Raw genomic sequence first — 17,710 nt, forward strand, 5'->3', positions numbered from 1 at the left:
ATCATCCAATGACATAATAGCTGTATATGTGCCACAGTGTGAATTGTCAGTCCTTAGCACAGCGTATGTTCAGCATTATATCATGAATGCATGAATCCTGCCCTGAGTTTCCATACTGATACTCTGCAGGAGTTCAAAGGACTTTTCAAAGCAGTGAATGGAAAGAAAGATAGGAAAGTTAATCCTTCTTCCTTTTTTAAAAAAAAAAAGACAATCTTGATGCTGTCTGTAAATAACAAAATAAAAACTCAAGGCATTGAACATAATCTGTTTGCATGTGTGCCTTCACTGAATGATAATGCTGCATATCCTGACACTAATTCAAGTAAAGACACTGAACTTAACAGACAGGAACTTGAACCTTCACCCCCCTATAGTTAAAGTGTGGACAAGCCCAAAGTTATGCAGTCTATCCCGGGAGTCGTAAACTCAGGGACCTCAGCTAGCTTGAGAAATCTCATACTATCAAGTTCCCTCCTTCTTATCCACAGCCATGCAGCAAAACAAGATGAAGCAACTGGCCTCTGCATGTCAATAGCTCAAAGAGCTCTCGCAGCTGTTCCCTTCACTAGTTGTGTTTGCGATGTTGCCATGGTCACAGATGGGTGTGAATGTTTGGGTTTTTATGGTAGACTTTATGTTATATTATGATGGAAACATTTCGATTGAAACTGAGCAGCTTTGTGTAGATCGATTTAGTGACCATATTGTTAGGTTTATATGCCATATTAGTAATATAAATGTAGTATACACAGCAAACCATAAAGTTAGTTGAGTGTGAGAAGTTGTAAATAATTAAAAAAGAAGAACATGAAAATCAAAAGGTGAAATGGTATTTTAAATGTAGCCGAAAATCCCTTCAGACTTCTTGACCATCTTTGCAGTTTTCAGCAATAAAATCTTTTTACATCTTTTTTTTGTTTTTTACGTTCAATTGGATATCAAATTATTTTCTTTCTTTTTTTAATTATTTTTAAATAGCAAAAATGTCATATTTAGCTGTGTAATGTTTTTTTTAGAATTATTTACAAATAAATAAATATCTACAAAAATATTTAGTTTTTTTTTTTTTTGGAGTTTATCTCTTTTTTATTTACAGTATTTAATTTGTATGTTCAGTTAATATGCATTGCTAGAGAAAATCAATTTGTCCTTTTGTGTACTATATATATTACTATATAAAGTAATTTTATATTATATAAAAGAAACAAAGGCTTAAACTACTTCTGTGTGCATTGAATTTATTTCATACACGAATTTCACAATTTGAGTTGAAATACTGAAATAAATGAACTTTTCCATGACATTCTAATCTATTGAGATGCACCTGTATATTTATATATTCATACATGTATATTATAAACAACTTACAAGTGTACAATATATTTTAGTAGACAAATAATCTGCTCTATCAAGATAATATTTTATTTTTACTATTATTATTATCATTTATTTATTTTCAAATGGTCTCCAAGTCAGTGTGCTCCTCTCTTGTTCTCGTTCTCTAGCACTGGTAATTATGAAAAATCTGCACTTTTACAAAGAACAGAACATCAGGGATGCCGCAGGCGAAAGAAAAACAGATCAAATAGAGCTGCAGAGATTGAAACTAGATACAGAGAGGATTAATAAAGAATAAACATAAGATATGAGGAAATTGCATTGGGGCCTTTTTTGCAAACTGGTGTCATAACTGTTTAAAATAAAAGACCAAATGGACGATCAGAGCCACATCTCTATATTATGCAGTGCATATACTGTATATAAAACTGCGAGATATTAAACATCCTAAAAACACATATTAAGTTACAAGCACAAGTAATCTCCTTCTAGAAGCTTAATCTGAATATTCCATTTTGAGCGTGAGGCTCCTGTAAGGATTTATGACAGTAGGATTTGTCAGTTACTGGAAAAAGCTGAGACCTGTGTAGTGTCAGCATGGACTAAATCAGCAGCTGCCATTGCTGTAGTAATCCCACCTCTCTTTTTGTTTGGGCCCAGGGTCAGCACCGTACAAAGGGCCTGACCTGCAACAGTCAATGGAGTAGGGGCCTAGCAGGACAGAATAAAGTGCTGGGTCAAAGCTGACTCATCATGGATCCTGGAAGCAGCCCTCAGCTGCCTGCAGAGAAGACAATACTGTTGTAGAGTTATGTAATACACGCGCTAGCTGTGAGGATGTACTCAGGCATTTCACATTTCAGTGCCTCCTGTTATCTCCTCCTTACTTTCAGTTGGCGAAAACAGCAACCCTCAGGTTAAAAAATAAGATAAGATCTTTGAGCATGATAGCACAAAGCACAATAGCAAAACAACTATGCAGTTTCTGACAGGGAGGAATATGAATGTTCTTGAGAAGCCTTATCACTACACTGACCTGAATCCAACTTTAAAAGTTAAACTCTTTGAACGACTTATATCTAAATGTGTGTAAGTTTAGAAATAAGATCATTTTAACGAGATATAAAATGTATTATATTACACAGTTAATTTAATTAGTATTCACTATAGTTCATTTGAATGTATTTGTAACGCTGTCTGTGAAATCCAGGCTTAAGTCTCTAAATCTAATTTTGAAAAGCATCAATTTTCCTTAACTTTTACTATGATTTCAATCTTTGACATGGCCTTACTCAGTCAGTATTAAAGATATCAAGGTTACGTTTTCACAGTATGCTCTTTACATTATGAATGATGATTTTATGTAAAACAGTAAATCACAAAAAAAAAAAGAAAAAAGACTTGAGCTGACAAGAGACTAGACTAGAGGTTTTTTCATTTTTTTCTGCACACTTACATATAGCAAGCAGCATTTTGAAAATAAAACCAGACCTGTGGGGCGGGCTTTAAAGCAACATAAATTCCACAATAAAAACTCAAGTGATAAATGTAGTTCAAGAGAAACAGAGAGAGAGGTGGAGAGACGTTCTCCTGACTCCCCAGGCTCTGTCCTGTGCGTGCAAGTCTACATCCTAAAACCCAATCAATAACCATAACTCGTGAATGACGCAAATGCTAATGATTTTCTAAATATGTCACAACTGAGTTGCAAATCAATAATCAGTTTGTGGTCAAAATGAATATGTAACCTCACACTTCACCTCAGCCAATGAAAATACTCAGCCATAGATTAATAATATATTGTACACTAAATAGTTTTATTTTATAATATTATTATTTTTTATTTTATTTAATTTATTATGTAACATGCATGGTGTACAGTTCCCCTTTATATATATATATATATGTGTGTGTGTGTGTTGTGTGTGTTTTGGCATAAACCTCAGTTTATGTTAGTTTTTTTTTAAGTAACTCAGCTGGGTAAAGTTTATTACCTCACTTGACCCCAAGGTCACTTCTTGGCCTTAGTGCCGCCTGATAAACTGAGGCCAGAAGGTTAGCTTCTCTAAACCAAGCTGGCGTCTTGAAGTCGAACACCTTGAGGTTTCAACCTTAGCTTGAAATGATCTGCATCCTTAAAGCAACAAGGATGCAAAGTACTAAATGTAAAAAAAAAAAGAAAAAAAGAAAGTTTCTTATAGAGAATTGTCTAAATTAGATTTGTCTGTGCACACTAAATTAACGTGTTTAGTATATGCATATGGAGAAATTTCACTTAAAACGGTTTTCATCGACTCCATGTGTTTAATTGCTTGAATGGGCTGTTGTTAGTGAGGGACCAGTACAGAAGTTGTTTTGTATGTGTCCATATTCAGGTCTTGCTGACTTTTTATATTTTGAGCCGCAGACTGTTTGCTTTGATGCACTTTATATCAGCAGCTTTGTTATGAATGAAACATAAGTACAACAGAAATTATGGTTTTCAGACATTTATTTATTTCCAAGGAAGAACTAAGACAAACGTTAAAACCATTATGAACATACATTTCATTCATCATCTAATGTTCATAATGATCTCTGAAATGAAATCACAATGCAATAAGACAAAATATACCACTGAGACAAAATAAACTCAAGAAATATTGCACTTAATTTCTAAAACATACCATATTTCCACTAAAGGTGCTTCTTGACAAAGTCAAGAGTTTAGCTTTAACAATGGACTACATGAAAGGCCAAGCGTTAGACTATAGTATTGACCAATCACAAAAAGAAGCACTTATCTCTTTGTGTTAAGCTTATTCTTTCCTTAGTGGCCAATTTTGGTTCAATTTTAAACTATAAAACACAACAGAGAAGCAAATCATTCTCTTCTTCTTATAATCATCTCTTCAGTTGTGAAATGCTCTCATTTCATTTCTCTGAGGTGTGCTACAGCTATTGTTCCCATAATAACCGAGACAAGAGGATCTGTATACTGGTCGTTTGTCTGGAAAACAAACACTGAATGCCCGACAGTAATCATCAGAACTCATAACTTAAAAAACAAATCCAAAACCCATTCAACTCAAAAGTGGCATGATCAACGCACGCTTTGAAGGACTTTTTGGTTTTCCCTTTTTGTCCTTTAAAACTAAACAGTAATTTCTAGAACTGAAAAAAAAAAATAGGATGATTATTATTGAGGATAGCTTAAATAATGAAGAATGTTAAAATCAGTTCATCAAGGCCACTATTTTAAGACCACTTTGCTGTCGAATCATAAACTCCATAACATTACAGATGAACATATAACAAGCATGCTGTGTATGCAGACATGAGTAATTCCATACATTCAAACACTACTTTAACTATCTACATTGGTAATTGTTTCAATTGTTTCTCCAGACCTCAACCAGACATGAGCAGTTTTATTTCAGTATAAAAAAGTGCTTAATGAAGGCTGAGCCTAAACTACTTCTGCAGTTGAATGAGTTTTAAAAACAAATGTACAACTCATTTCAACTGGATTCGGATGTCTCTGGAAAGGATCCGGAGTCCTTGTTTTGCTTGTTTCAAGCATTTGTGCCATCCTTTGGGTCACATCTGGCTTCACCGATCTGAAGAAACATTGTGGCTGCTGGTGCAGCAGGACAAAAAGGGAATGACAGAAGTCTTTGAAAGCTGCCTTGCATCTTTATGCATATCTCCTCTCTTTATTGAATCTGTTTTTCAAAATTGAGTCTGAAATTCTGTCTATAGTCTCCTACCTTGAACTGAAACAGTGCAATCAAAACAAAATCTACACCATTTTTGTTTTCATCATTTGGCAAGTGAGAAGATCACCTGAGACTGAGTGCTTTTTTCAAGCAGTGCAATCCTGAAGCCTGCACTGCTACACACTACAAACAGAAAGGCAACAAACTCTTCAGGCAGCCTGCCCGGGCCCCCACCCTGTTTTATCTCTCTGCTCCCATCACGCACATGAGCGGCAAGAGGTGGACTGTTGCTCCTTGATCAAACAACATGTGCAACAACTTTAACACCAAGCAAACCACGTTTGGCTTAAAGGCATTCTACACTTAGAACAACAACAACAACAACGAAAAAAGTCCATGTGAACAGGAGAAAATAAAACAAAAGCCACTCTCGAGTTACGAGTTGGCGAGGCAATGTCGCAAGAGCGTCAAGACAGCATTTATTGACTGAGGAAGCACAATCAATAAACACTACGACCTCGAAAGAACTTGAACAAGATCAGTGCATTAAGTCAGTCCGTTCAGTCTGTTATTCCTCGGAATCTTCTCCGCGTTGTTTGCGGCTCATGCAACAGCCTGCAATCGCTTAGTCTAAAAGGCTAAAAACTGAAATAAACAATCATTGAGAAAAACCAAAAAGTCTAAATCAAAAATCGCGTTTCTCTCTGCGGTCCTAGTGTTTTCTTGCATTTCTCTTCAGATCTCGGACAAGGTCTGCATGTTCTTTGTCAAACTTTACCGAAAAAACATGAGAAGAGTGACTACTTTGATAAAGCTCTGCGGGCTAAGTCCGACGGGGCGTGTCCCATCACGGGGGCCGAATATCTGGGTCAGGTAATTTGCCAGTGACTCTGTGCCCTTACTTCTGGGTTTTCCCATAAAGGGTTGTTTTCTCTTGGTGGTGACAGCAAAGCGACCAATCACTGTCATCGGGAGATAAACAAAAGTGAAAGCTCCTAAAGCCCAATCGCTTTGGGCTCATGGCATGCATTTCTCAGCGTGACGGGCAGGTGTCGAGTCTGTGCTCTGCAGCTGATGTGGCTTGATCTGGATGAGGATCAATCTGATGGAGAGGGGAACAGAGAAACAATGCATTGAGATGAATGCATTTAAACATGGCTGCAAGCTTCACACCTTCCACCAAAACTAAATTAAAAGCTTACCTCGGAGTAGGGTGGAGGGGGTCGGAAGCGGAACTCCTGGATATAAGCGAATAGCGGGCCATCATAGTTCTCCCGCCCTGACGACACTTCCAGACAGCTCTGCCTCTGTTCTTCTGTGACCACCTCTGCATAGGCTGGAGGAGCTGCAAACAGCAAAACCAAATGTTAATACTGTTACCATGCAAAACACATTATACCTGCAGGTTTCACCTTTGCACACAATGTGGTCTACATGTGCTCTTTTGGTGTCTCATTCAAAGAAAGGTTAAGGAGCAAGTTAGAAGACTTCTACAGACTTTCCTATCTCTGCAATCTAAAAAAAAGTCTGATTCAAATCACAGGACTTCTGGTCTTCATATATTGCAGACATCCCTTAAGACAAGTGGTACTAATTGACAACCTAGGAAACATTCCTTACCTTCAGGTCTCTCAGGGAGGGCCAAGCCTAACCAGCTCATGGTCATGCTGCATTGGCTGCTCACAGAAGATGTACGGCTACCGAAAGGGTGGAGAGGAATGGTGCCAATCACCAGGGGCAGGTTTAAAGACAGGTTCATGGCTCCTGGGATGTCTACATACACCTGATAATAAATATATTGGGACTTTGAAATTAATCATTTCACAAACAGTGCACCTTTGTAGAAAAACAAAAACAAACAAACAAACAACAACAACAAAAAAAATCCAGATCCTCAAAGCAAATTAATGGTTCTAATATTCAAGCACAATGTGCTGTCCTAAACTTTACCTCAATGCCAAAATCTCAGTTGGCCAGGCAGTAATTCATCTTTTCTTAACCATTAAAATATTTGTGTCCAGAATGCTGCGAGTTTAGAGACTATAGTGTATACTGTGGTTTTTAGAGTGCTAGACATGAATAGTGCTCATAAACAGCTGTTGAAATATTATTCTCTCTTACAACAGAGTAGAGATTTGGACCATGAAACAGAATTTAAAAGGTCATAATTTATTAAGTGGATTAATTTATTTGAGAATACAAGGAGCCTGCTTCAAACAAGTAGGGATGACACATTCATTTGTGCCAGAGTACTTTCAGTCGCACAAAAAGGCTAAGAAAATAACATTTACGTATTCACACTCACAGCCTATCAACATTTTTTCCTTAGAGCTGAGTGAATTAAAATAGTAAACGTAGATGCTGTGTCCTGACTATTACACAGTTACAGATTGGTTTGAGGGGATAATAAGCTATTAACACTCAATGGCCTGAATTTCATCAGATATTTTAGGCTGATCTTCTTTGTGCTGGAAAGAACTTGACATAATCTTATTATCATTCATAGTGCTGAATGTGGGGAAGTGCAAAGAGGCGCTGTCAAGGAAATGATCCATCAGCTGGTTAAAATCGACATGGAAAACATTCAAATAACTGAATCATTAGCATTTTTAAGCGACTGCTTATGTCTGTCCCATAAAACTTCAAAACCAATACAAATTATAAAAGCACATGACTTACCATGAGTGAGTATTCCACTCGAATGATACTGCAGTCAAGGATGGAGGGAGATACAGGGGGAATCTTCAGCATCTTTCCATTCCATGTCTCCGTCTTGCCGGAAGAAAGCGACTCCCCTCGGATGTTGGCCACCAACTGCTTGATCTCCTTCATCTTCCCTTTGGCAAAGAAGGTCTGTGTTTGGTAAATGGCGGCCTTTGGCACAACCATACGCGAGGAGCAGTTTTCAATTTCAGCAAAGATTTGAATGGACTCCCCTGTGTGAAGACATTACATATGGTTAATGGTACGAAATAGTATCAAAGGGTATTATGTAGGGCTGCAACAATTTATTAAATTGACCATAATTGATAATTAAAACAAATCTGAAATATATTTGATTATTAAATTCCCAGCACTTTACAGTAGCAAGAAATGCGTTTATACAATCCAAGCTGTCCAAAGCATAAGAATGCGTCACATTTTATCGATTTATTCACCCTCATGTTGTTACAAATATGTATGAATTTATTTCAGAAGAAGATATTTTATTCAACAGAAGATGGAAACTCATGAAGGTTTGGAACAATTTGAAGGTGAGTAAATGATGACAGCATTTTCATTTTCGGGTAAACTACACCCTTAAAAGCATTAAAATATATATATATAATTTAATGTGGCTTTCCCTGTCACACGCTTTTTTTTTTTTTTTCAAACTGATTAATAAAAATAATAAATAAAAAATCTAAAGATTAAAAACAATCCAAATAATTATTAATTGCAGCTCTAGTATCATTTAAATGTAAAGTGGGGTTCTAATGTATCCTAAAAATGTTAACTGCCAGAAGATTTACCTGGAGTATAACCCTTCCGTTCAATTTTGGCACTTAAAGAGATTGGACCTGAGGTGCAAAACCAGCAGCATAGCGTCTTTTCTTTAGTTCCTGCCTGGGGAGACTGTGCAAAGTAGAATAACAACACTTTAAATGCAATAAACTTGACTGGTCATTTGTCAACATTGCAATGATGAATCAGTGATAAATCGAGGGATACGGATGATGCAAACACTCACCAGCAGAAGAGGAGTGTTGATGTCAATGTGTTCAAAGACAGTGAACTCTTTCTTGGTCTTCATGGGCAGAAGCCATGGCCTGTGCAGCTCAGCCTTCACCCAATAACGCACACTGCCATGCTTTCCTTCGAACGAGGTAGCCAGAGGTCTGCATGCGTGTAACACAGAGAACACTGGAATAAGAATTACAATATACATTTCAAGTGAATCATTTTATATCATATTTGACCAAACACTCACGTTTGTGGAAGCTCAAAGCTGAATGCATACTCATGTCTTCCTGAATGAATAGTGGTGAGTCCTTCCTCAGAGTTATCATCCTCTGAAACAGAAGAGAATCATATTCCAAATATACCTTACCTGCCAAAGCATTGATCATCTTCTTGTTTATTACATTATCTAATTTATTCGAACACATGTAACTTCTGCTAAATGCATAAATGTAAACACTTTGATAATACAACAGTTGATCGATTCTCATACACCCCAGCAAATCATGATATGCATCAATATTATGTTGTACCCATGAATTATGAGTGTTTCATGACAAGTATAACGATTGCACTTTATGCACAGGTGTATTCAGTTACATTATTCATTTTGAATGGGAGAGAGAACTACTCATAAGATCCACTGCAGTTTACGTGAAACCTAAGGTAAATGTGAAACGAAATTCCAATGTTAAATCATTTGTTTGTGTAACACTAAAAAACACCGGCGTCTTTCGCTTTGGCAGCTAAGCACTCAGCTTAGCGGAGCCATGGTAAACAAGCACGGAGCTGTCAATCAAGGGCAGATTCCAGCAAGAGAAGACCGGCCTAAACCGGAGCTGACTGCTTCCCAGAGCCGGCGCGCTCGTTACCGTTCATTGTGCTGCAGCCTCCCATTGAATCTACGCGTGTGCTGCGGCATGGACCTCAAGAGTGTTCTCCCATTCATCAAAACACGTGAGCGAAATATGCCAAAAAATCACACCAGAAATCACAAACGACAGAAAACCGAACAGTTTCAATAACAAATCGACTTTTATTGTAACCAATCACTCATACAGAAGCAGCAAAGACAGTTAGATATGACTTAGATTAGAATTTTACATGGGAATGAAATACAGCACGCATGCAACTAACAAGGTCATAACATGCATTATTTGAATTTTAAGTTGTACAAAGAGTTTCAACATTAGGAAAATATTGACTAGCTTTCCTGTACTAGAAGCCACCTCAGGCTAACAAAAACTTCTCAACAAAAAAGCGACTGAATAAGTCACATGTATTATACAATGTGGATGTATTAATGCCACCGTTCACACTTGTAATTTTTAACACTGTGTTTTGATCATAGACTGTATAAAAATATTTTTGTGCTAGCTAACGTTCCACGATGATGTAGGAACGTTACAGCAAGTTGTTTAGCAACAGAAGACCAATAAACTGCCTCTATGCTTAGTTCATTAAATATTCATGAGCCCCGTGCAGTTTGCAGAAACGAGAAAATAAATAAAAAATGTAAAAAAAACTGCGGTAACTGGAGATACATTTTAATTATTTATTTTTTTGTGATATAAAAGGTTAATTAAACAGTCAGAGCGGACAAATTATATAAACGTATAACGAAGGACCAGCAGTTATCAAAACAGCTCGTGAGAAATGTTCGTCATAAATATGCAAAGGGTTTATAAATGTACAGTGTGAAACGAGATAACCCACGAATTTTAGAAAGGCCATGAGTTAACAATTTCAAGTGTGAAGAGCCATTGCAACAAAAAATAACAAAAAAGCAAAGAGTTTGTCAGTAAATCTTAACAACTGAATATTGGACACTGAATGCATTTAAGTTTAGCTAAAATATGTGCATACTACAGCCATGGTGCAAAGTTGCTGCTGTTTTTCTCACTTTCCACAAAAGCATGATGTCATAGAAGACACGTTGACGCTTCCACCAATCAGAGACAAGAACGACTAGACACTGCATCAAAACAGGATTGAACCGCTTCGAACAATGGGTTGAAACTTAAGACATTATGCCAAACGATCTGTCAATACTGTTTGTAATATGTGATCTTATATAGAATTCATGGACGTAGTTTTTCCGAAAGAAATCAATAGATTGAACACCGAAACTAATCTTGATTTAAGGCTGTAGCTGCGATAAGAAAACTGTGTGGTCACCATTCATTCAAGCTACTTCACTGACACCTGAAAGAATCCTTAAGGGTAGTCAGAATAGAAATATCACGCATTTATGTGATTTAAATAGTGAAAATGCGGCATTCACGTCCATTACCAAGTCATTATTTCGAATAAATGATGAGTCTGTCACGTAATAATGTTCCATGTGTATATGGTGTATTTTTCGGGGGGTTGATTAAGACAATCGATTTTAACAAATGAATACATAAATACAATAGAAAAGGAAAAGAAAAGAAAGATATATAATACAATAGTGTCTACAGGTCCATCGGTCAACAAGTACTGTGCAGCATCCGAGGTATGTTATGTCATCCTGGACCACTGAGCATCCCACCAGTACATTCTGCTCTTTTCTGAACAAATACACTGAGAGCAAGTTTGATCTGTATATGCTTACCTCTTTCATGGCCAATAAGGATGTCTCTATGATCCAGATATTCCACTTCTTCTGTATAATTTTGAGTGTAGGCAGTGTTGGATCCAGCATTTCGTGATTCTGTCCAACGAACTTTTGCGAATCCTTTTGCGTGTATTTTCAGTGACTTCGCACGAATCTCCCCGGTGACTTCAATAATAACTCTTCCTGAGACAGAGTCCCCGCTGGAGAAAACAGGGACATTGCTGTCATTTAGACAGTCGTAGCTTACAATGAAGCTCTTCACCTTTCCTAGCACCATGGTGGCAAGAAAATAAAATGTACAAAGTTCTGTAGACAAAACAAAACCAAAAGGCAAAGTCTACGAAAATAATCTCTTAGGAAAAAAAGCGAGAGTCAACACTGGATAGTGTCATTGAGATGCGAGAGCTGAATAACAGCAGCAGATGCTGTTATTGCTTCTCGGTGAAGGCTTGATGGTCTGCAATGAAAGACGGTGAGATTTCGCCACCGGCTCACTTTAAGCGCTGCTCTTGTGAAAAACAAGTTAGTGCGCATGCGCGCGGCTGCTAGCCGTCCCCCTTCTTCCGCTTTTTGTGCAGTTCTTTGACCGGGACTCAGGAGACAAATAACAGAGAACAGCTGAGCAGTGTATTAAAAGAATACGTGGAAGTATAGACATTTTCACACGGTTAGGTAGAGGCCCACATTAATATTTGAACAGTTTGGTTATAGAGTAACATGTTATAGATTGTTAAATAAATTGAATTTGGGCTCTGGTTACTCAGTGGGTATGCACAACAGGAACAAAATATAGCTTAGATATAGCTTTTATTATAACCCCCCAAACATATTAGGACTTAAACAACACAACTGATTTTAGTCAAATATGAATGCAATCATGGTTTAGATGCAGATAAAGAGATCAATGTTGCTCACGTCATGCTGCCTTGTTACATTTTGATAAAGATGGTAATATGATGCCAATTGCACCAGTTTTCATAACATAACATATCTAACTTGAACTGAGTATTTTTGTAGGAACCCTCTTTTTTAGTATATATATATATATATATATATATATATATATATATATATATATATATATACACACACACTCAGATATTAGGCCAACTCACCCAGTATCATTTATCTGCTCTAGATCTACAGTACTGCTTCAGTTCTGAAGACTTCTGCGCCACCTAGCGGCTGCACAATCGATCGCGTCCCGCCTTGTCTTCCTTCAGTCAAGTACACCCGGGTTTGTGAACCATGAGTTACGCTGGTTTCTGCTGCTCTCTAGGGGTTTGTTGGAGAACAGTAACTTTGCGTGCAGTGGAGTTGAAGGTGGAGATAATTGTTCAAATTCTCATGTACATTTATCTTAAGCGAAACAGACACATCCCCACCTAGTAAAAATGCAAGGCGTTTTGATATTAAGATGTCTGAGAGTTTCAAGTTTAGTTTAGTTTAGTTTAAAACGTGGACTTAATTTGTGAGACAAAGACTTAAGCAGGGGGTTAAGGTAAATGGTGTTTGGTGATTTGTGATGTAGTAGTTTCTCTAGGGATTATTTGTCAGAATCTTAATCCATTACTGTAGCACAGTGGAGCAATCCTCTTTTATTTTCATAGATATTTGTTCAGACTTGTTACAGTCTTTGGTAAAGCATATCATACAAACAGTGGTTACAGTCGATAGATTATTTCATTATGGCTGGAGGTTAAAAGCACAAACAGATAAACTGCAATATGTTCTGAAAAGAACACAGTATCAATAAAACTGCATTAATATCATCAAGAGAGTGCAGAGTTTACAAGGCACAATGTAATGGGCACCTGAGGTGAAATCATGCAGATAAATCCATGAAGTTTTCATTGACACAGCACAAGTTTCGCTGGTAAAAAAACACTAATAAGGCACTTTTGGAGAGGAATCTTTAGTGTTTTAGATCATAAACTGGTGCAGAAGGAAACCTGGCTGGATGGCATGTGGATTTGGATAGACCCCTGCAGCAGCTCCTGGATAGGGCAGCACTGTAGGGTACAGATTGTGGTAAAGTCCTGCAGGTGGAGGAGGTAGTTCACCAGGATAAGGCACAAGGTTAGGCTGAGGTGGTGGATATGGCTGGAATCCTCCAGGTGGGCCTTGCCAGGGAGGACACTGTTGTTCAGCTGGAAGAATGACCACAGGAAATCTGACTTCTGGATCTGAGGCAAAAGACACATCCAGACACACCTGTCATGTTATCTATGAATTTAGACTTTTCTCCAGGCGGAACGTGATCTTTAGTCTCTTAGACTATATATTTTAATCCTCTTTTAGTTCTTTTGTCAGCGATGAACATCTGTAGCTCCTTCTGGCTGTATTTTAGCTTGACGTCACGAGATGAAGAGTTGTTCAATGTCGACAATCTTCACCAATAATAAGAAAATAGAGATAAAATACATCAATAATACAATTGCTTCTTTGACATTGCAGGCTAGTGTCTTCAGTTTAGGTTGCTTTGACAGATGCACTTAAAGAGCTATGATGACATCCCCTTTCATATAGCCAGTTTTGTCTGTTGATTCAGTGAGTGACATTTGTGCTGAGCTGAAAAGTTTCATCATTTTGTCTTCATGTCCCAGCTTGTGGTTGCATTATGAAACAAACAAACATACACTGTAAAAAATGACTGTGATTTTAACGGTAAAAAACTGTGAAAATGCTACAGTACAAACCCGTTTACTGGTTAACAGTAATTTCCTGTAAACTTTACAGGGAAAAAACGTAAACTTACGTTCCCAGAATTCTCTGCGTTGCATTTTTGAATTTGATGTTTTTTCTTTGAAATAACTGTTTCTTCTTAATTTTTTCTCATCTGTTATGTTTATTAGGTTTGTATGTTACATAAAATGTTGTTAAATTAATGTTTATTGCATATTTCAGTTTAATGAGTCTCACCATGATGGTGTTTAGTGCTTGTGTGAATGACACCGTGCACCTTCTATGTATCTTACTATATAAAAGCTGCTTGTGATGGGCTTTGTTTCACCACGTGACTCTCTCATCACCATCTGCTTTTGGTGGTTACCAGTGTTATACAAAGGTACAATACAGATTTCAGTGCTTTGATAAGTTCCTATATTAATAATATATCAGTTAAATTATGGTATTAAACTGTAAATATAAAGTAAAACCGTTAAACCTACAACAGTGTAACTGTATTTTTTACGGTATAAAACCGTTAAACCAAAACGGTTTTACCGTATTTTTTACGGTATAATTCTGGCAACCACAGCTGCCGGTTTTTTACCGTATATTTTACGGAATATTTTTAACAGTGTATTTAAATAACTAAACATCACATTCAAATTCGTCTACAGGTCACAAGCAAATCTCGATACATGTGGTCTGATGACAGTAAAGCAGTTACATCATCTATTTATGTGAATCAATAGATAAGTGCCCTAAGAATCAAATAATAATTAAATAATGTTATATTATGGAATTATAATTCATACTGGTAAATGATCATTGGTCGCATCATTTTTGGGCACAAAAGATAATTACAGATGTTTAAAAGATGTTGGCTTCAGTGGCCTCTTCAGTTTTACCATCAAGACATACTTCACCCATCCATGAATGTATTCGGCGTCTGTCCGCGGCGCCCAGCTACGACTCAGAACGCTGTTCAAATTTCTGCCGCGCCACAGAGCGCCATCCGCATAGTTTTATATTAAAAAACCCAGATGTTATAAACTGAAACTGAAATTAAAGTACAGCACACTTGTTTCATTCAAATAAAACATTACAAAGTGTTTGGTTACGTTTTCAGCAGCACAGTTGCCTAGACAACAGATAAAACAAAACAATAACAGACTTATTATAATAACACAGATTCTTTTCATTAATTAACGTTAAAAACTCAGCTTTTATCAATTAAAATCATATATTTAAAATTAAAATAATAGATGAAGTTAAAACTCTCCCATCTTGCTGCGAAATTGAGCTCACGCATATAGAATGTACGCGTCCAGTGTGCGATACCTCGAGTTGTCCTACATGTGGCGCGACGCGACGCGGCGCGTCTCGTCCGGTGTGCGACGGGGGTCGCACACCGGACGAGAAGCGCAGCGCCGCGTCGCGTCGCGCCACGTCTTTAAAATTCGAACACATTATTCTCTATGTGAGTACACACACCGGCGGCGCCATTCGGCGTCTGTCCGCGGCGCCCAGCTACGACTCAGAACGCTGTTCAAATTTCTGCCGCGCCACAGAGCGCCATTCGCATAGTTTTATATTAAAAAACCCAGATGTTATAAACTGAAACTGAAATTAAAGTACAGCACACTTGTTTCATTCAAATAAAACATTACAAAGTGTTTGGTTACGTTTTCAGCAGCACAGTTGCCTAGACAACAGATACAACAAAACAATAACAGACTTATTATAGTAACACAGATTCTTTTCATTAATTAACGTTAAAAACTCAGCTTTTATCAGTTAAAATCATATATTTAAAATTAAAATAATAGATGAAGTTAAAACTCTCCCATCTTGATGCGAAATTGAGCTCACGCATATAGAATGTGCGCGTCCAGTGTGCGATACCTCGAGTTGTCCTACATGTGGCGCGACGCGACGCGGCGCGTCTCGTCCGGTGTGCGACCGCCTTAAGACGTCACGTCCTCTTTAATCAAATACTATTTTTCAGCCTCATTCCGCTCTTGGGTCCTCGTCTGTCCTGACACTGGTATGAATCCCCTGAAAGTTACTTTTACAACTTTTAACAAACAAGATACTGTGTAGCATATTATGAGATGATAACTTCAGTAAAGAACCTCATATTGTACAAGCATTTTTGCAGTAATAAATACAGTCTTAACACGGATTATGCGGTCCTTGATTCTGATTGGTTGAGCTGCGTTCAAAGCTGTTGTACATTACTCTACAAACATACACTTTTATTTACATTTGTGCCAGAAAATAGTGTTTTTATTAATCTTATTATACTTCATTTGCTCGGTTTTATTTTGTGAACCCTTATTTTGTGTATGGGATTTATAACGGTGTTATAAAAAAATTATAAGCTCTGTAAAGCTGTGGTTTACAACATTACGAATTTATGACAGCTAAAAGGCTAAGAGGGTTAAAAAGGAACTCCGCTTCAAGTCGTGCCTAAGAATGCCCCTTAGCCGTTATAAATTCAATTATCTTTAGTGAATCACGTCACTTCCTGTTTGTTGCTGACATGTGAGTTTGAGCTCCGTCACATTATTTTTAGACTATTTTTTAATCTTAAAAATCTATTTTATACACCATTTTCATTTCTATAGCGTGAATATATCCTCTATCGTATTCTACAACAAAAAACAATCAGAGTGCTATTTAGCTTATAGCCCGTTGGCATCGCCAGCGTGGTTGCCGCAAATCCCTCTTGCATTGCTAATACTCTATTCACACATATTACCATTGCTTTATTCACTGCAACAATATATAGGTATATTCTCAATGTTACCCAGAAAACAGGATACAGGTTTAACTCATTTGAAATACTTCTGCTTAATGTTACATTGTCAGATATGCAAAATCTATTGTATCCGAGCGGCAACCTCCCGCTCTCTCTCATGAAGCCAACAAGGAAGTGACCAAATTCATTGACTGGCCGCTTGAGGCTCGCTGCCAAAGGGAGTTAGTCCCATAGACTCCCCATGTTAAAATGCCCAACTTTACAACAGAGAAAAAACATGTTTACAGCCTGGTTCAAAAAATTATTTTGGTCTGCATAACTAATTTTCCCTTCTTGACAGTTGTGAAAGGGGTGAATTTTTTTTATAACTCATCCTTTTAAATTATATTAAGCCTTAAAATGTTGCATAATTAAGGGCGTGGCCATTTGAGTGACAGGTGGATTGCTGCTGCTGACACTGTCATCAAGGTATGTGGCGTGGCTTCAGAAACCAGCTCCCACCTTTTTGCCCATTTTTAATTATCCTGGGAGAGTAGTGCGGCTTCAAAAACGCTCTTCATGAGTCTACGGGTGACGTCACGGACACTACGTCCATGTTTTTATACAGTCTATAATTGTATCTGTTGCTCTGGCTACTGTGTATAGACCACCAGGGCCATATACAGAATTCCTAAAATAATTTGCAGATTTCCTCTCAGACCTTTTGGTTACAGTTGATAAAACAATTATCATGGGAGATTTTAGTATTAACATTGATAATAAAATGATGCATTAGGACTTGCATTTACTGACCTAATAAACTATTTTGGAGTCAAGCAAAATGTCACCAGGCCCACTCATCGTTTTAATCATACACTAGATTAAATTATATAGCATTTAATTGATCTTACTGATATAGATATCGTACCTCAAATGATGATT

General features: G+C 37.3%; 1 protein-coding gene across 1 annotated transcript; it reads right to left on the bottom strand.

Moving 5' to 3' along the window:
• Positions 1-3,814: 3,814 nt before the first annotated feature.
• On the bottom strand, positions 3,815-11,842 carry LOC113049285 (arrestin domain-containing protein 3). The gene is made up of 8 exons (XM_026211496.1): positions 11,356-11,842; positions 9,010-9,091; positions 8,770-8,917; positions 8,552-8,654; positions 7,719-7,975; positions 6,660-6,822; positions 6,242-6,384; positions 3,815-6,141 (listed from the first exon to the last, which is right to left on the bottom strand). The coding sequence occupies exons 1-8, from the start codon at positions 11,633-11,635 to the stop codon at positions 6,073-6,075; spliced, it is 1,245 nt and encodes a 414-aa protein (XP_026067281.1). The 5' UTR covers positions 11,636-11,842; the 3' UTR covers positions 3,815-6,072.
• Between the last annotated feature and the right edge of the window lie 5,868 nt (positions 11,843-17,710).

Source organism: Carassius auratus, chromosome 30 (assembly GCF_003368295.1).
Source record: "Carassius auratus strain Wakin chromosome 30, ASM336829v1, whole genome shotgun sequence".
Lineage (NCBI taxonomy): Eukaryota > Metazoa > Chordata > Actinopteri > Cypriniformes > Cyprinidae > Carassius > Carassius auratus.